The following is a 15,527-nucleotide window of genomic DNA, read 5'->3' on the forward strand; positions in this document are numbered from 1 at the left end:
TTTACATGTGAATTCCAGTTTTTCAACAGCATTTGTCGGGGAGACTGTACTGTTCCCAGTGTGGTTTTGACACTGTTGTTGAAGATCAACTGACCATATAAATATGCGGGTTTATTTCTGGGCTTTCTGTCTGTTCTGTTGCTCTGTTTCTTTCCTTATGTACTGGTGCCATGCTATATTGATTACTGTAGCTTTGTAATATGTTTTAAATCCACAAACTGTAAGTCCTCCAACTTTCTTCTTCCTTTTCAACTTTGGGCTTTTTGGAGTTTCTTGAGAATCCATACAATTTTAGGATTTTAAAAATATTTCTGCAAAAATGCTGTTGGGATTTTGAGAGATATTGTGTTGAATGTGCAGGTTGTTTTGAGAAATATTGATATCTTTACAATATTAAGTCTTCCAATTCATGAACATAGAATGTCTTTCAATATATTGTATCTTCTTTAATTTCTTTCAGCAGTGTTTTGTAGTTTCAGCATACAAGTCATTTGCCTCCTTGGTTAAGTATTTTATTGTTTTTAATGCTGTTGTAATATAATTTCTTTGTTAATTGCCTTTTCTGATTATTTATTGTTAGTGTACAGAAAAATGCGGCTGACTTTTGTGTGTTGATTTTGTATCTTCAGTGTTGCTGAAAATTCATTTACTAGTTCTAACAGCTCTTTTCTTGGTGGAGTCTGTAGGGTTTTCTGCATAAAAGATTATGTCATCTATGAACAGAGAAATTCTATGTCTTTATTTCCAATTTGGATCACTTTTTTCCCTTTGATTATTTTGACTCGCTTTGACTTTCAATACTGTGTTTAATAGACTGAAGAGAGAGGACATCTTTGTCTTGTACCTTTCTTGTTCCTGTGGAAAAGCTTCCAATCTTTCACCATTGAGTATGAAGTTAACTATGGACTTTTCATATTTGGCTTCTATATTGTTGAGGTAGTTTCCTTCTATTTCCCAATTGTTGAATTCTTTTTATTATAAAATAGTGTTGAATTTTGTCAAACCTTTTTCTGCATCAGTCGAGATGATTATATGTTTTTTTCTTCATTCTGGTAAGGTGTTTACATTGATGGTTCAATATGTTGAGCCATGCTGGCATTGAAGAATCAATCTCCTGTAACTTGTCGTATAGCATAATCCTTTAAAAATGTCATCGAACTGTAATCTAGTGTTTTGTTGAACATTTTTGTATAAATATTCACTAGGGATAGTTGTAGTTCTTGTTTTTGCAGTGTGTCTCATGTGCATGAGACAGTATTGCTCTAACAGAATGAATTTGGAAGTCTTCCCTTCTTTTCAACTTTTTGGTAGAGTTTGAGGAGGACTGGTGTTAAATCTTTTTAAATTGCTTGGTAGTATTTTCCAGTGTGGCCAAGTGATCCTGGCTTTTTCTTTATTGGGAGGTTTTTGATTCTTGATTCAGTCTCCTTACTGGTTGTAAATTTGTTTAGATTTTGTTTCTTCATAGAAAATTGGTAGGTTTTATGTATTTGCTTACAGTTCTTTTTATTTCTCTGACAATATTTGTAATGTTTTCTCTTCCATTTGATTTTAGTTAATTTGAATCTATTTTTTTCTTGGTTAATTTAGCTAAGAATTTGTCAGTTTTGCTGGTACTTTTTTTTAAAAAGGCTTACTTTCCTAGATTTTTTTGTATTGTTTTTCTTTTCTTGATTTCATTGATCTCTACTCTCATCTTTATCATTTCCTTCCTTGTGCTAGCTTTGGGTTTAGTTCTTATTTTTCTTGAGGTATAAAATGAAGTTACTGATTTGAGATTTCTTGTTTTGTACTCGAAGAATTTACAACTATAAACTTCCTCTTAGTGCTGTTTTCACTGCACCTCATAAGGTTTTATATATTGTGTTTTCATTTGTCTCTGGGTATTTTAAAGTTTCTTTTTGTGATTTCTTCTTTGACCCATTTTTTACGGAGTGAGAGTGATGTTTAATTTCCACATATTTGTGGGTTTTTCAGTTTTCCTTCTGTTGATTTCAGGTTTCATTCTATTGGGTCTGGAAAGATGTTTGGTATGATTTGCATCTTTTTAGATTTAGTAAGAGTTGGTTTGTTCACTAACACATAGTCTGTCCTGGACCATGTTCTCATGTTCTACATGCTCATAAGAAAAATGCATAATATTCTGCTGTTGGATGTAGTGTTTGGTATATGTCTGCAAGCTGTAGTTGGCCTTTGGAGTTAAGTTCTTTTTTTTTCTTATTCATCTTTTGTCTGGTTATTCTATTTATTATTGAGTTACTATTATTGAATTGCAGGCTATTCCTACCTTCAATTCTGTCAGTGTTTTGTTTAAATATTTAGGAGTTTTGGTGTTTGATGCATTTATATTTAAAATTGTTATTTCTTCCTGGTCCTTGTGAATTTGCCCTTTCATCATTGTGTATACTGTGTGTTCATTTGTCTCTTTTTTTTTTTTAAATATCTTTATTGAAGTATAATTGCTTCACAATGGTGTGTTAGTGTCTGCTTTATAACAAAGTGAATCAGCTACACATATACACACATTCCCATATCTCCTCCCTCCTGCATCTCCCTCCCTCCCTCCCACCCTCCCAGGCGGTCACAAAGCACCGAGCTGATCTCCCTGTGCTATGCGGCTGCTTCTCACTAGCTATCTATTTTACATTTGGTAGTGTATATATGTCCATGACACTCTCTCACCCTGTCACATCTCACCCCTCCCCCTCCCCATATCCTCAAGTCCATTCTTTAGTAGGTCTGTGTCTTTATTCCCATCTTGCCACTAGGTTCTTCATGACCTTCTTTTCTTTTTCCCTTAGATTCCATATATATGTGTTAGCATACTGTATTTGTTTTTCTCTTTCTGACTTACTTCACTCTGTATGACAGACTCTAACTCCATCCACCTCATTACAAATACCTCCATTTCATTTCTTTTTATGGCTGAGTAATATTCCATTGTATATATGTGCCACATCTTCTTTATCCATTCATCCGATGATGGACACTTAGGTTGCTTCCATGTCCTGGCTATTGTAAATAGAGCTGCAATGAACATTTTGGTACATGACTCTTTTTGAATTATGGTTTTCTCAGGGTACATGCCCAGTAGTGGGATTGCTGGGTCGTATGGTAGTCCTATTTGTAGTTTTTTAAGGAACCTCCATACTGTTCTCCATAGTGGCTGTATCAATTTACATTCCCACCCACAGTTCCCTTTTCTCCACACCCTCTCCAGCATTTATTGTTTGTAGGGTTTTTGATGATGGCCATTCTGACCGGTGTGAGATGATACCTCATTGTAGTTTTGATTTGCATTTCTCTGATGATTAATGATGTTGAGCATTCTTTCATGTGTCTGTTGGCCATCTGTATATCTTCTTTAGAGAAATGTCTATTTAGGTCTTCTGCCCATTTTTGGATTGGGTTGTTTGTTTTTTTGTTATTGAGCTGCATGACCTGCTTGTAAATCTTGGAGATTAATCCTTTGTCAGTTGCTTCATTTCCAAATATTTTCTCCCATTCTGAGGGTTGTCTTCTGGTCTTGTTTATGGTTTCCTTTGCTGTGCAAAAGCTTTTAAGTTTCATTAGGTCCCATTTGTTTATTTGTGTTTTTATTTCCATTTCTCTAGGAGCTGGGTCAAAAAGGATCTTGCTGTGATTTATGTCATAGAGTGTTCTGCCTATGTTTTCCTTCTAAGAGTTTGATAGTGTCTGGCCTTACACTTAGGTCTTTAATCCATTTTGAGTTTATTTTTGTGTATGGTGTCAGGGAGTGTTCTGATTTCATACTTTTACATGTACCTGTCCAATTTTCCCAACACCACTTATTTAAGAGGCTGTCTTTTCTCCACTGTATATGCTTGCCTCCTTTATCAAAGATAAGGTGACCATATGTGCGTGGGTTTATCTCTGGGCTTTCTATCCTGTTCCATGGATCTACATCTCTGTTTTGGTGCCAGTACCAAACTGTCTTGATTACTGTACCTTTGTAATATAGTCTTAAGTCAGGGAGCCTGATTCCTCCAGCTCCATTTTTCATTCTCAAGATTGCTTTGGCTATTCGGGGTCTTTTGTGTCTCCATACAAATTGTGAAATTTTTTGTTCTAGTTCTGTGAAAAATGCCAGTGGTAGTTTGATAGGGATTGCATTGAATCTGTAGATTGCTTTGGGTAGTAGAGTCATTTTCACAATGTTGATTCTTCTAATCCAACAACATGGTATATCTCTCCATCTCTTTGTATCATCTTTAATTTCTTTCATCAGTGTCCTATAATTTTCTGCATACAGGTCTTTTTTCTCCTTAGGTAGGTTTATTCCTAGATATTTTATTCTTTTTGTTGCAGTGGTAAACGGGAGTGTTTTCTTAATTTCACTTTCAGATTTTTCATCATTAGTATATAGGAATGCAAGAGATTTCTGTGCATTAATTTTGTATCCTGCTACTTTACCAAATTCATTGATTTGCTCTAGTAGTTTTCTGGTGGCAGTTTTAGGATTCTCTATGTATAGTATCATGTCATCTGCAAACAGTGACAGCTTTACTTCTTCTTTTCCGATTTGGATTCGTTTTATTCCTTTTTCTTCTCTGATTGCTGTGGCTAACACTTCCAAAACTACGTTGAATAATAGTGGTGAGAGTGGGCAGCCTTGTCTTGTTCCTGATCTTAGTGGAAATGGTTCCAGTTTTTCACCACTGAGGACAGTGTTGGCTGTGGGTTTGTCATATATGGCCTTTATTATGTTGAGGAAAATTCCCTCTATGCCTACTTTCTGCAGGGCTTTTATCATAAATGGGTGTTGAATTTTGTCGAAAGCTTTCTTTGCATCTATTGAGATGATCATATGGTTTTTCTCCTTTAATTTGTTAATATGATGTATCACGTTGATTGATTTGCGTATATTGAAGAATCCTTGCATTCCTGGGATAAACCCCACTTGATCATGGTGTATAATCCTTTTCATGTGCTGTTGGATTCTGTTTGCTAGTATTTTGTTGAGGATTTTTGCATCTATGTTCATCAGTGATATTGGCCTGTAGTTTTCTTTCTTTGTGACATCTTTGTCTGGTTTTGGTATCAGGGTGATGGTGGCCTCGTAGAATGAGTTGGGGAGTGTTCCTCCCTGTACAAGATTTTGGAAGAGTTTGAGAAGGATAGGTGTTAGCTCTTCTCTAAATATTTGATAGAATTCGCCTGTGAAGCCATGTGGTCCTGGGCTTTTGTTTGTTGGAAGATTTTTAATCACAGTTTCAATTGTGATTGGTCTGTTCATATTTTCTATTTCTTCCTGGTTCAGTCTTGGTAGGTTGTGCATTTCTCAGAATTTGTCCATTTCTTCCAGATTTTCCATTTTATTGGCATAGAGTTGCTTGTAGTAATCTCTCATGATCTTTTGTATTTCTGCAGTGTCAGTGGTTACTTCTCCTTTTTCATTTCTAATTCTATTGATTTGAGTCTTCTCCCTTTTTCTCTTGCTGAGTCTGGCTAATGGTTTATCAATTTTGTTTATCTTCTCGAAGTAGTTTGATTGATTTTTGCTATTGTTTCCTTCATTTCTTTTTCATTTATTTCTGATCTGATCTTTATGATTTCTTTCCTTCTGCTATCTTTGGGGTTTTTTTGCTCTTCTTTCTCTAATTGCTTTAGGTGCAAGGTTAGGTTGTTTATTCGAGATGTTTCCTGTTTCTTGATATAGGCTTGTATTGTTATAAACTTCCCTCTTAGCACTGCTTTTGCTGCATCCCATAGGTTTTGGGTCGTCGTGTCTCCATTGTCATTTGTTTCTAGGTATTTTTTGATTTCCCCTTTGATTTCTTCAGTGATCACTTCGTTATTAAGTAGTGTATTGTGTAGCCTCCATGTGTTTGTATTTTTTACAGATCTTTTCCTGTAATTGATATCTAGTCTCATAGCGTTGTGGTCGGAAAAGATACTTGATACGATTTCAATTTTCTTAAATTTACCAAGGCTTGATTTGTGACCCAAGATATGATCTATCCTGGAGAATATTGCATGAGCACTTGAGAAAAATGTGTATTCTGTTGTTTTTGGGTGGAATGTCCTATAACTATCAATTAAGTCCATCTTGTTTAATGTATCACTTTAAAGTTTGTGTTTCCTTATTTATTTTCATTTTGGATGATCTGTCCATTGGTGAAAGTGGGGTGTTAAAGCCCCCTGCCATGATTGTGTTACTGTCTATTTCCCCTTTTATGGCTGTTAGTATTTGCCTTATGTATTGAGGTGCTCGTATGTTGGGTGCATAAATATTTACAATTGTTACACGTTCCTCTTGGATCGATCCCTTGATCATTATATAGTGTCTTTCTTTGTCTGTTGTAATAGTCTTTATTTTAAAGTCTATTTTGTCTGATATGAGAATTGCTACTCCAGCTTTCTTTTGATTTCCATTTGCATGGAATATCTTTTTCCATCCCCTCACTTTCAGTCTGTATGTGTCTCTAGGTCTGAAGTGGGTCTCTTGTAGACAGCATATATATGGATCTTGCTTTTGTATCCATTCAGCCAGTCTGTGTCTTTTGGTGGGAGCATTTAATCCATTTACATTTAAGGTAATTATCGATATGTATGTTCCTATTCCCATTTTCTTAAATGTTTTGGGTTTGTTATTGTAAGTGTTTTCCTTCTCTTGTGTTTCTTGCCAAGAGAAGTTCCTTTAGCATTTGTTGTAAAGCTGGTTTGGTGGTGCTGAACTCTCTCAGCTTTTGCTTGTCTGTAAAGGTTTTAATTTCTCCATCAAATCTGAATGAGATCCTTGCTGGGTAGATTAATCTTGGTTGTAGGTTTTTCTCCTTCATCACTTTAAATATATCCTGCCACTCCCTTCTGGCTGGCAGAGTTTCTGCTGAAAGATCAGCTGTTAACGTTATGGGGGTTCCCTTGTGTGTTATTTGTTGTTTTTCCTTTGCTGCTTTTAATATGTTTTCTTTATATTTAATTTTTGACAGTTTGATTAGTATGTGTCTTGGCATGTTTCTCCTTGGATTTATCCTGTACGGGACTCTCTGTGCTTCCAGGACTTGATTAACTATTTCCTTTCCCATATTAGGGAAGTTTTCAAGTGTAATCTCTTCAAACATTTTCTCAGTCCCTTTCTTTTTCTCTTCTTCTTCTGGGACCCCTATAATTCGAATGTTTGTGCGTTTAATGTTGTCCCAGAAGTCTCTGAAACTGTCCTCAGTTCTTTTCATTCTTTTTTCTTTATTCTGCTCTGCAGTAGTTATTTCCACCATTTTATCTTCCAGGTCACTTATCCTTTCTTCTGCCTCAGTTATTCTGCTATTGATCCCATCTAGAGTATTTTTAATTTCATTTATTGTGTTTTTCATCATTGCTTGGTTCCTCTTTAGTTTTTCTACGTCCTTGTTAAATGTTTCTTGCATTTTGTCTATTCTATTTCCAAGATTTTGGATCTTCCTCACTATCATTATTCTGAATTCTTTTTCAGGTAGACTACTTATTTCCTCTTCATTTGTTAGGTCTGGTGTGTTTTGACCCTGCTCCTTCATCTGCTGTGTGTTTTTCTGTCTTCTCATTTTGCTTATCTTACTGTGTTTGGGGTCTCCTTTTCACAGGCTGCAGGTTTGTAGTTCCCGTTGTTTTTGGTATCTGTCCCCAGTGGCTAAGGTTGGTTCAGTGTTTGTGTAGGCTTCCTGGTGGAGGGAACTAGTGCCTGTGTTCTGGTGGATGAGGCTGAATCTTGTGATTCTGGTGGGCACGTCCACATCTGGTGGTGTGTTTTGGGGTGTCTGTGGCCTTATTATGATTTTAGGCAGCCTCTCTGCTAATGGATGGGGCTGTGTTCCTGTCTTGCTAGTTGTTTGGCATAGGGTGTCCAGCACTGTAGCTTGCTGGTCGTTGAGTGAAGCTGGGTCTTAATATTGATAATGGAGATCTCTGAGAGATTTTCACCGTTTGGTATTACGTGGAGCTGGGAGGTCTCTTGTGGACCAGTGTCCTGAAGTTGGCTCTCCCACCTCAGAGGCACAGCCCTGATGCCTCGCTGGAGCACCAAGAGCCTTTCATCCACACGGCATGTCATTATGAGGCTTCCCACGTAGTATGTGTCAGCTGTGAAACTGTTCCATCTGCCTGAAAATTCAGCTTCTCCCTGCTGGTCTTGGAGAGTCTCCTGGAGAGGCTGGGGTTGGCTGTAGCTCACGCTGGGGACACAGACCCTAGGCTAGCGGCAGCCACACTCAAAAACTCCTTCCACCCATTTGTCTCTTTTGATAACTTTTTGTTTTGTTTTTTATTTTTTTCTTTTGACAACTTTTGACTTAAAGTCTGTTTTTTTATGATATTGGTATAGCCAGTTCTCCTGTCTTTTGGTTACTATTTACGTGAAGTATCTTTTTCCATCTTTTCACTCTCAGCCTATGAGTGTTCTAAAGTAAGTCTCTATTAGACAGCATATAGTTAGATCCTGTGTTTTTATCAAGTTAGTCAATGTATTTATTTTGACTGGAGTTTAATTAATTTACATTTGAAATAATTACTGATAGGGAACGATTTACTGTTATCTTTGCTGTTTTCTGTATGTCTTGAGTGTTTTGGTTCCTCATTTTTTCTTTTAATGTCTTACTTTGTTATGTCAACTTTTTGTAGTGATATGCTTTGATTGTCTTATTATTTCCTTTGTGTATATTCTGTACATATTTTCTTTCCGGTTACCATGGGGATTATATAAAACATCTTTCAATAATAATAATATATTTTAAATTGGTAACATCCATGGTATATAAAAACTATGTATTTTTAGGTTCACTGTCTCCATATAGGTGTCAAAAATTAATGTCTTTATATATATTGTCTCCATTAACATAGATATGATTTTTATTGTTTCATAGTACAGTTAGAAATGGACATACAGACACATATTACAGTAGTACAGGGTCCTTTATTTACCTGTCTATTTAACTTTATGGGAGAATCTTGTAATCCACATAACTTTGTGTTTCTATAGAGCATCTTTTTGTTTCAACTTAAAGGACTCCCTTTAGAATTTTTTCTAGGGAAGTTCTTGTGGTAATGAATTCCTTTATCGTTTTTGTTTTGTTTTGTTTTGTTTTAATCTGGGAAAAGCCTTAATTTCTCCTCCAGTTTTGAAGGACATTTTTGCAGATGTTGTAATGTTGCATTCTTGGTTAACAGTTACTTTTTTTCACACTTTTAATTTTATCATCCACTGCTTTTTTGCCTGCAAGATTTCAGCTAAGAAATCAGTTAATAATTTTATAGAGGTTCCCATGTTTGTGATGAGTCACTTTTGTCTTACTGCTTTCAAGATTCTGTCTTTGGCTCTGTCAGTGCCATCAGCTGGATACATTTCTAGCCTTTAAGTAGACCCTTATGGTTTACCTTTTACCAGTAAAATATGAAACACAGGACTATCTTCAGACACTAGGAAGAGGAAATCAAAAGATGTAACCACAGTTTGACCCTTAGACTCTTCATTGATTTAGAAATGAGACAGGTAATATGCCATGTTCCAGTTGTCCAATGGAAGATTGTTTTTGGTTATATTAATTTGTGCCTTCCTATATCCAGGAAAGAATCCCTTCCACAACCCTGACAGGGCTGGGGAGGTTTAGTGTGAGTTCTGAATCCCATGAGGGTAGTGCAAAGTGGTGGAGCTGGTGTTCTCTCAATTGTATTATAGAATTTTTGCCAAGAAGGTGAACTTTTCAGAGTTAATAGATGAGTTATTTAATATATATTAACTCTAAAGGGGTAAACATTTTACATGCTTTTAGAATGCTAGTTGAACAGAGCAGTGAAGAAAGCAGGGAGCACATTTCACTGCCATGAGATAGGATTTGTCTTAGTGGAAAAAGCAAGCCCCGTGAGTATTTTATTTTTAGTTCATCTTTAACCATGGTTACTCTAATGTTAGGCTGCTGTCGTAATAAATTAATTTGCAGATTTTCTTTGGGGTGGGTACTGTTGCTTTGAAGGAATGGTAAGTAACACCCATGTTCTTTTTCTGTAAAGGTGGATGTGACTGTTGCCCACTGGATCGATGGCGTGGCAGTGGTGAGCATGGACCACAGTGGCCTGATCCCAAAAGAGCTCTGTGTACCTGAAGGCATTATATCTTCTGGTTTGTGTGAACTGGGCTCAGAGAAAGATCAGGAGGCTGCCATGAGCTCTTTAGGTGGCCCTGGGTTTTCTTCAGAAAGAAATCCAGAGATGCAGTTCAAACCGAATATACCTGAGACAGTGGAGGCTTCTGCTGTCTCTGAAGAACCCCCAGATAGCTTCAATGCTGTTTACAAAACACCACCTCGTATGCAAAGAAGTGCTATACCTACAGCAGAAACATTGGGCTTAGATAGGTCTGCTAATAACAGATACAGACCTCTCAACATCAGTGGTGCTAATTATCTGCAGATGCCCTGGGTCAATCCTTACATGGAGGAGGCCACGCCACCCATCTCCCCTTTCCACAGCTCACCAAATAAGTATTCACTGAACACGTACAAGACCTTGCCACTTCAGCAGTCTCACAACTTAGTCCAGCCGCTGTATTCTCCAGTTTTCAGAAATGAGGAGCACTCTTTCCACCTGCCACCACCTCACTCTGTCAGTCCCTACATGCCATCATCTGTTGCTTCACCTGTGAGGTTCTCAGTGCCTTCAGCCTCTCCAGATGTCCCGCCTCTGTCCCGCTTCTGGTCCAGAAGCCTGCCCTGTGAGATGGGCATCAGTCCTGGGAACCAGTTTAATTCCCACTCATATCTCCACATTCGTAACAGTGAGCAGTCTAGGGTGCTCTCTGCCAAGGAAGTCACCCATGGCCAGCTGGAGGACACAGCTCTCCTATTGCCCCCCTCACCTTGGCCTTTACCAAGAGTCCACTTTGCTTCCCAGCCCAGTGCAGACACCTACTCTGAATTTCATAAGCACTCTGCCATGATTTCCACCTCGCCCTCCATTTCCCTGTCAAAGCCATATATGACAGTCAGCAGCGAGTTCCCCATGGCCAGGCTCTGCAGCAGCGAATATCTGAAGACTGCAGAAGGAGGCAGAAGTGCTCAGCCAGTTCCTGAGCACATCTGGAAAACAGCAGGTGAACACAGAAAAGGTGTCCGGTCACTTCCTCTGTTGAAGAAGCATATGGTTACCAAAGACGTCATTAATAAGCCCCTAGACTTGTCTTCTGAAGTGGTGGATGTAGATGCTTTCACAGCTGACCGCATGAAAAAGAAGGCTCCCAAGGTCCTGGTTTACAGCAGAACTGGAAGTGGCCTAGTGCTCTCCAGAAGTGAGATTCCGAAAGAAACACTGTCTCCTCCAGGAAACAACTGTGCTGCCTATAGACCTGAGATCATTAACATGGCTACATCATCCTGGGTGGTGCCTGGACCAAGTTGTAACAAAGAGAACAATGGCAAAGGCCTGCCACTGAAAAACAAGGCCTTGGACAGGGCCATCTCGCAGCAGCACAGTTCTTCATGTCTCCAAGTGGGCAACACAGGTGCCGCAGTCACTAATGTTTTGGGGTCAGTGCTGAGCACGGACCACCCAGCCTTTGTGTTGCCAGTTCCAGATGCCAGTGCAGATGGCAGCAAGACTAGCAGGAGCTCCATGGATTCAATGGCATGTTTTAATCAACACATGGGCCAGCCCCTGACCGCAACTGCCAAGCATGGCAGTGACACCAGCAGCAAGGGGACCAAAGCCAGCAACCCAGAGCCGAGTTTCAAAGCAAATGAGAAGGGCTTCCCACCAATTTCAATATTTCTATCTCCAAATGAGGCATTCAGGTCCCCACCAATTTCTTACCCTGGGAGATACCTCCCTTACCCAGCACCTAAAAGCACTCATCTGAGTCCCATTTCCTTACATGGTGAGGGACCTATCTACCCTCACCCAGTTTTGTTGCCAAACAGTACTCTCTTTCCCAGGCACCTTGCCACAAAGCCTAGATTGCCCTACAGGGTACCCTTCGGCCAGCCAGAGTTTGTGACCAACCAAGATGCGTTGGACGTGGTGCAGCCCACTATGCCCACTAAAGAAGAGAAACCAGAGAAGTTGTCCTCGTCCCACGACAGAGCCTCCTATGAGTACTCAACCATTCGGAATCAGATTCCTGAGATGTTGGAAGCTAACAGCACCACGTTACATCCAGAAGTCTCCACTAACAAGAACCTAAATGCAACCCTTATCTGGAATCAAGGGAAAACTCCCATCAGGAGTGACAGTCTTGTCTGTGTAGATCTTCTCCAGGAAAAGCCAGATGTGAAACCTGATGCAGACATATCCAAAGCCAGGTTCACGGCTGAGAGTGTTGGCCAGAGTGCTGAGCCCACCAAACCCCGAACTGACCCAGCCCTGCAGCCACGCCAGGATTTCATTGCCCTGAAAGAGGAGTTGGGGCAGATCAGTGACTTCCAGGAAGCCTGTACTTTCAAACAAGCTCCAGGCCAGTCTGTCTTCCGTTTAAGCAAGGAGAATGTTCCAGGGGGAACCAACAAGGAGAACCTGGCGATGTCGGTCTTGACTCCATTCCTGGAGCCAACTCTTGGGAATGATGGCCCTGCGGTAACTTCTGGTGAAACCCAAAAGGATCCCAAACCACTTTGCTTGGGCAGTGCCCCACCGAGTGTGGACGTCACCCCCACTTATACCAAGGATGGAGTTGATGAGGCAGAATCAAACGATGTCAAAGTTCTGAAACCAAAGCTATCTAAGCTGGCAAAGAGAATTGCAAACACTACTGGTTACGTGGGTGACCAGTTCAAATGTGTTACTACTGAACTGTATGCAGATTCCAGTCAGCTCAACCGGGAGCAGCGGGCATTGCAGGTGCGTCCCCGACCCAAATTTCAGGAGGTTGACTAGTTGTCAGTTTTCTAAATGTATGAAGAGGATTGGGGGGGACATGGTAGGGCAGGACACTAGGCAGATTTAATTAATGAAGCTTATGGTAATTGAAATCTTTGAAATGTCTCCGGTAAGGGGAGTACATGGTAGCACTTAGGAGGTTCGTGTATCTGCATACTTCAAGTGATTGTGTAGACTGTAAAAGGACTTCACTAAAATGCTGGTATCAGAAGTTTTAATAATTGCAAAGGTTGTGTGATGTTTACAAGCTGCTTTGATTTTTGTGCTGTTACTGTATGTTAACAGTTATACCTAGAATTGCTGTTCAGAATGCCCTATGTGGTGATAGTTGGTGGAAGTGTGTAGGAGCCGCATGTCTGTGGCATTCATGCAGCCTTCACACACACGCGCACGCATGTGTGCACACACCCCTTGCATAATGAGCTATAGCCTGTATCTAACTCAGTAGTGAATTATCATTCGTGCAGGAATTTATCAAGATTTTTAGCATTATTTAAAAGATTAATGAAGTCAAATTATTGCTGTAATATCATGAAAAAAGTTGGCACATGTTTATAAAAATGGATAAAGTTATGTAAATGACCCATTGAATGCCCACCTTAATTACAGGAATAGAAAGATTGCAAAAGGACAGTATTGTATCTACCTGGCTCACCATCAGTTCTGCAAATTTCTTTTTTTCAAATTATTTTTACTAGAATATTACATAAACTTTTAGAATTAAATTTTGTTACAAAATATTTGAAGGGAAGTTTATAGCTTATGCCCATCTTTGTTCATTGTGCATCTCTTCTTACTACTGTTTTATCTTTGTTTTTATTTATCTCCAAAAGAGAATGTATTTTTGCAATAGTGTGTTCATGAATATACATACATACAGCATATGTATCTGCATGCCAAATTTTATGAAAAGGATATGGTAATACAGCTTTATTTCATAAATTGTATTTGTTTTCAGGCAAACTTTTTTTGGAGATACTTAAAGATAAGGCAACTAAAATATCTTTAATGGTAAGGTGTATTTTTTCCATATTCATTCTCTTTCTAGCGTGCAATGTTGCGCTTCTTGGAGCTGGAGATGAAAGAGAAAAAATGTGGCCACCCTACAACCAAAGGCTCTGAGGTGTGCAAGATCAGCCCTGCTGACCGGGAAAGCCTGAAAGGAAGTCAGGGCAAAAAGCGGAAGAAGGTAACCCTGGAGGCCACTGACAACCAGAATGATAGTGAGAGATGTAAGTAGCTTGAGTGTGGTACTACAGTTATGAGAATGGGGTTGAGTCTACTCTCAGAATTGAGGGAGGTGAGAGGAAGGAATTCACTTTGCAGTATGGCGGCTGCAGGGGGAAATAGGCTGCTCTTTCAGTCTGCAGAGTGAAGGGTTGATTGTCCTTTTGAAAGTTGGGGCATCCAAGAAAGAAGCACATAGGGTGGATTATTTCTTGGGACACATATCCTTTTTCAAAGAAGCACTGGCCCTGAAGTTAGAAATACTCTAATATGGTACGTCTCTGGGTACATCTCTGTGGCAGTGGCCTACAAAAAAGTGAATTAACTTGAAAATATGGTGGTCAAGATTTTCATTTACTCTATGATAGTATAGGCAGTTGAGTTAAATTTTCACTTTAAAAGACAGCAAATGAGTTAGGTTCTTAAAACTAGGACGTGCATAAGTAGGAGCCATCAGTGGGAAGGACAAGGAGACATTCATCCCTTCCTTCTCAAACATGCAGTGACGGCCTTCTTTGCCAGCTGTTTGGCTGGGTCAGACTTAGGACCTGCTCAATGGAAATGGCTGGGCAGGAATTGGAAGAAGGCTGAGTCAAAGAGCTTCATGAAACTTTTTAGGTCAGGAAACCTCTCTTACACTACAGCATGTGTATGTTTTGTAAACTACTTTGAGTTTTGAACAAAGATTCCCAAAGCCTCTTCTGCAGAGGAAATAAGTTTTAACAAGGTTAGCTTTTGCTGGAGTTTCTGTAATTACCTGCAGTGGATGGAATTTAAATCATTAGTAAGTCTTAAACAATCAATACTTCCCCATTTTGTTTAGTGCTAACTGGGCATGGCTCAGTAGTAGAGAGGTTGCTTTGTTGCTATGATGACTTGTAAATGTTGCCATGGTGATGCTTTTGTGAGGAAATACTGTGGTACAACATGATAAATTATGGGACATATGTGCTGTGAATCATATGACTGTGCTGCAGGAAGCAAGTGTTAAACATAGACATGGTAACATCTGCCTAGACTGCAAAACCAAGGACACGTGACTTTCTGTTTTTAGAAAAGTAGCTACAATGGCAGATCCTCATGGTCAGTGCCCCTACATATCTCTTTGTCTGTCTTCTTTGTCTTCAAGGGTAGTCATTTGGATAGGCCTTAAAATGATCTCCATTGCAAAAGACTAAATTGAGATCTGAAGGAATGTGCTGTATAGCTTCTCTCCCATGTAGGTTGTATAGCCTTTGTATCTTGCACAGTCATAGGTGTTCTTCAGGAGCCCTCTTGTGAGGGCTTCATTTAAGAGAATCCAAATCTTTTCTCTGAGAGGCAGCACTGAAAAGGTCTCAATTATTATTATTTTTTTTTCTCGTAGTGTCTTAAGTGGGTATTTGGGGGAAAGGGTGGATGGACCTAGTTTGGGAAAAGATCCTGTTGTGAAATGTGGAAGAAAA

The 15,527-nt window shown here is 39.2% G+C and overlaps 1 protein-coding gene across 1 annotated transcript in view; it reads left to right on the forward strand.

Moving 5' to 3' along the window:
- Nucleotides 1-15,527, forward strand: part of LOC309653401 (BCL-6 corepressor-like) — a gene marked incomplete at both ends in the record, with an annotated part of 58,673 nt that overhangs the window by 4,020 nt on the left and 39,126 nt on the right. Inside the window, 2 exons of the mRNA XM_082448022.1 lie at nucleotides 10,000-12,816; nucleotides 13,904-14,087. Coding sequence (XP_082304148.1) covers nucleotides 10,000-12,816; nucleotides 13,904-14,087 — 3,001 coding nt within the window. The remainder of the gene's footprint in view (nucleotides 1-9,999; nucleotides 12,817-13,903; nucleotides 14,088-15,527) is intronic.

The sequence above is a fragment of the Balaenoptera physalus genome, assembly GCF_965194825.1.
Source record: "Balaenoptera physalus genome assembly, chromosome: Y".
NCBI classification, from domain to species: domain Eukaryota; kingdom Metazoa; phylum Chordata; class Mammalia; order Artiodactyla; family Balaenopteridae; genus Balaenoptera; species Balaenoptera physalus.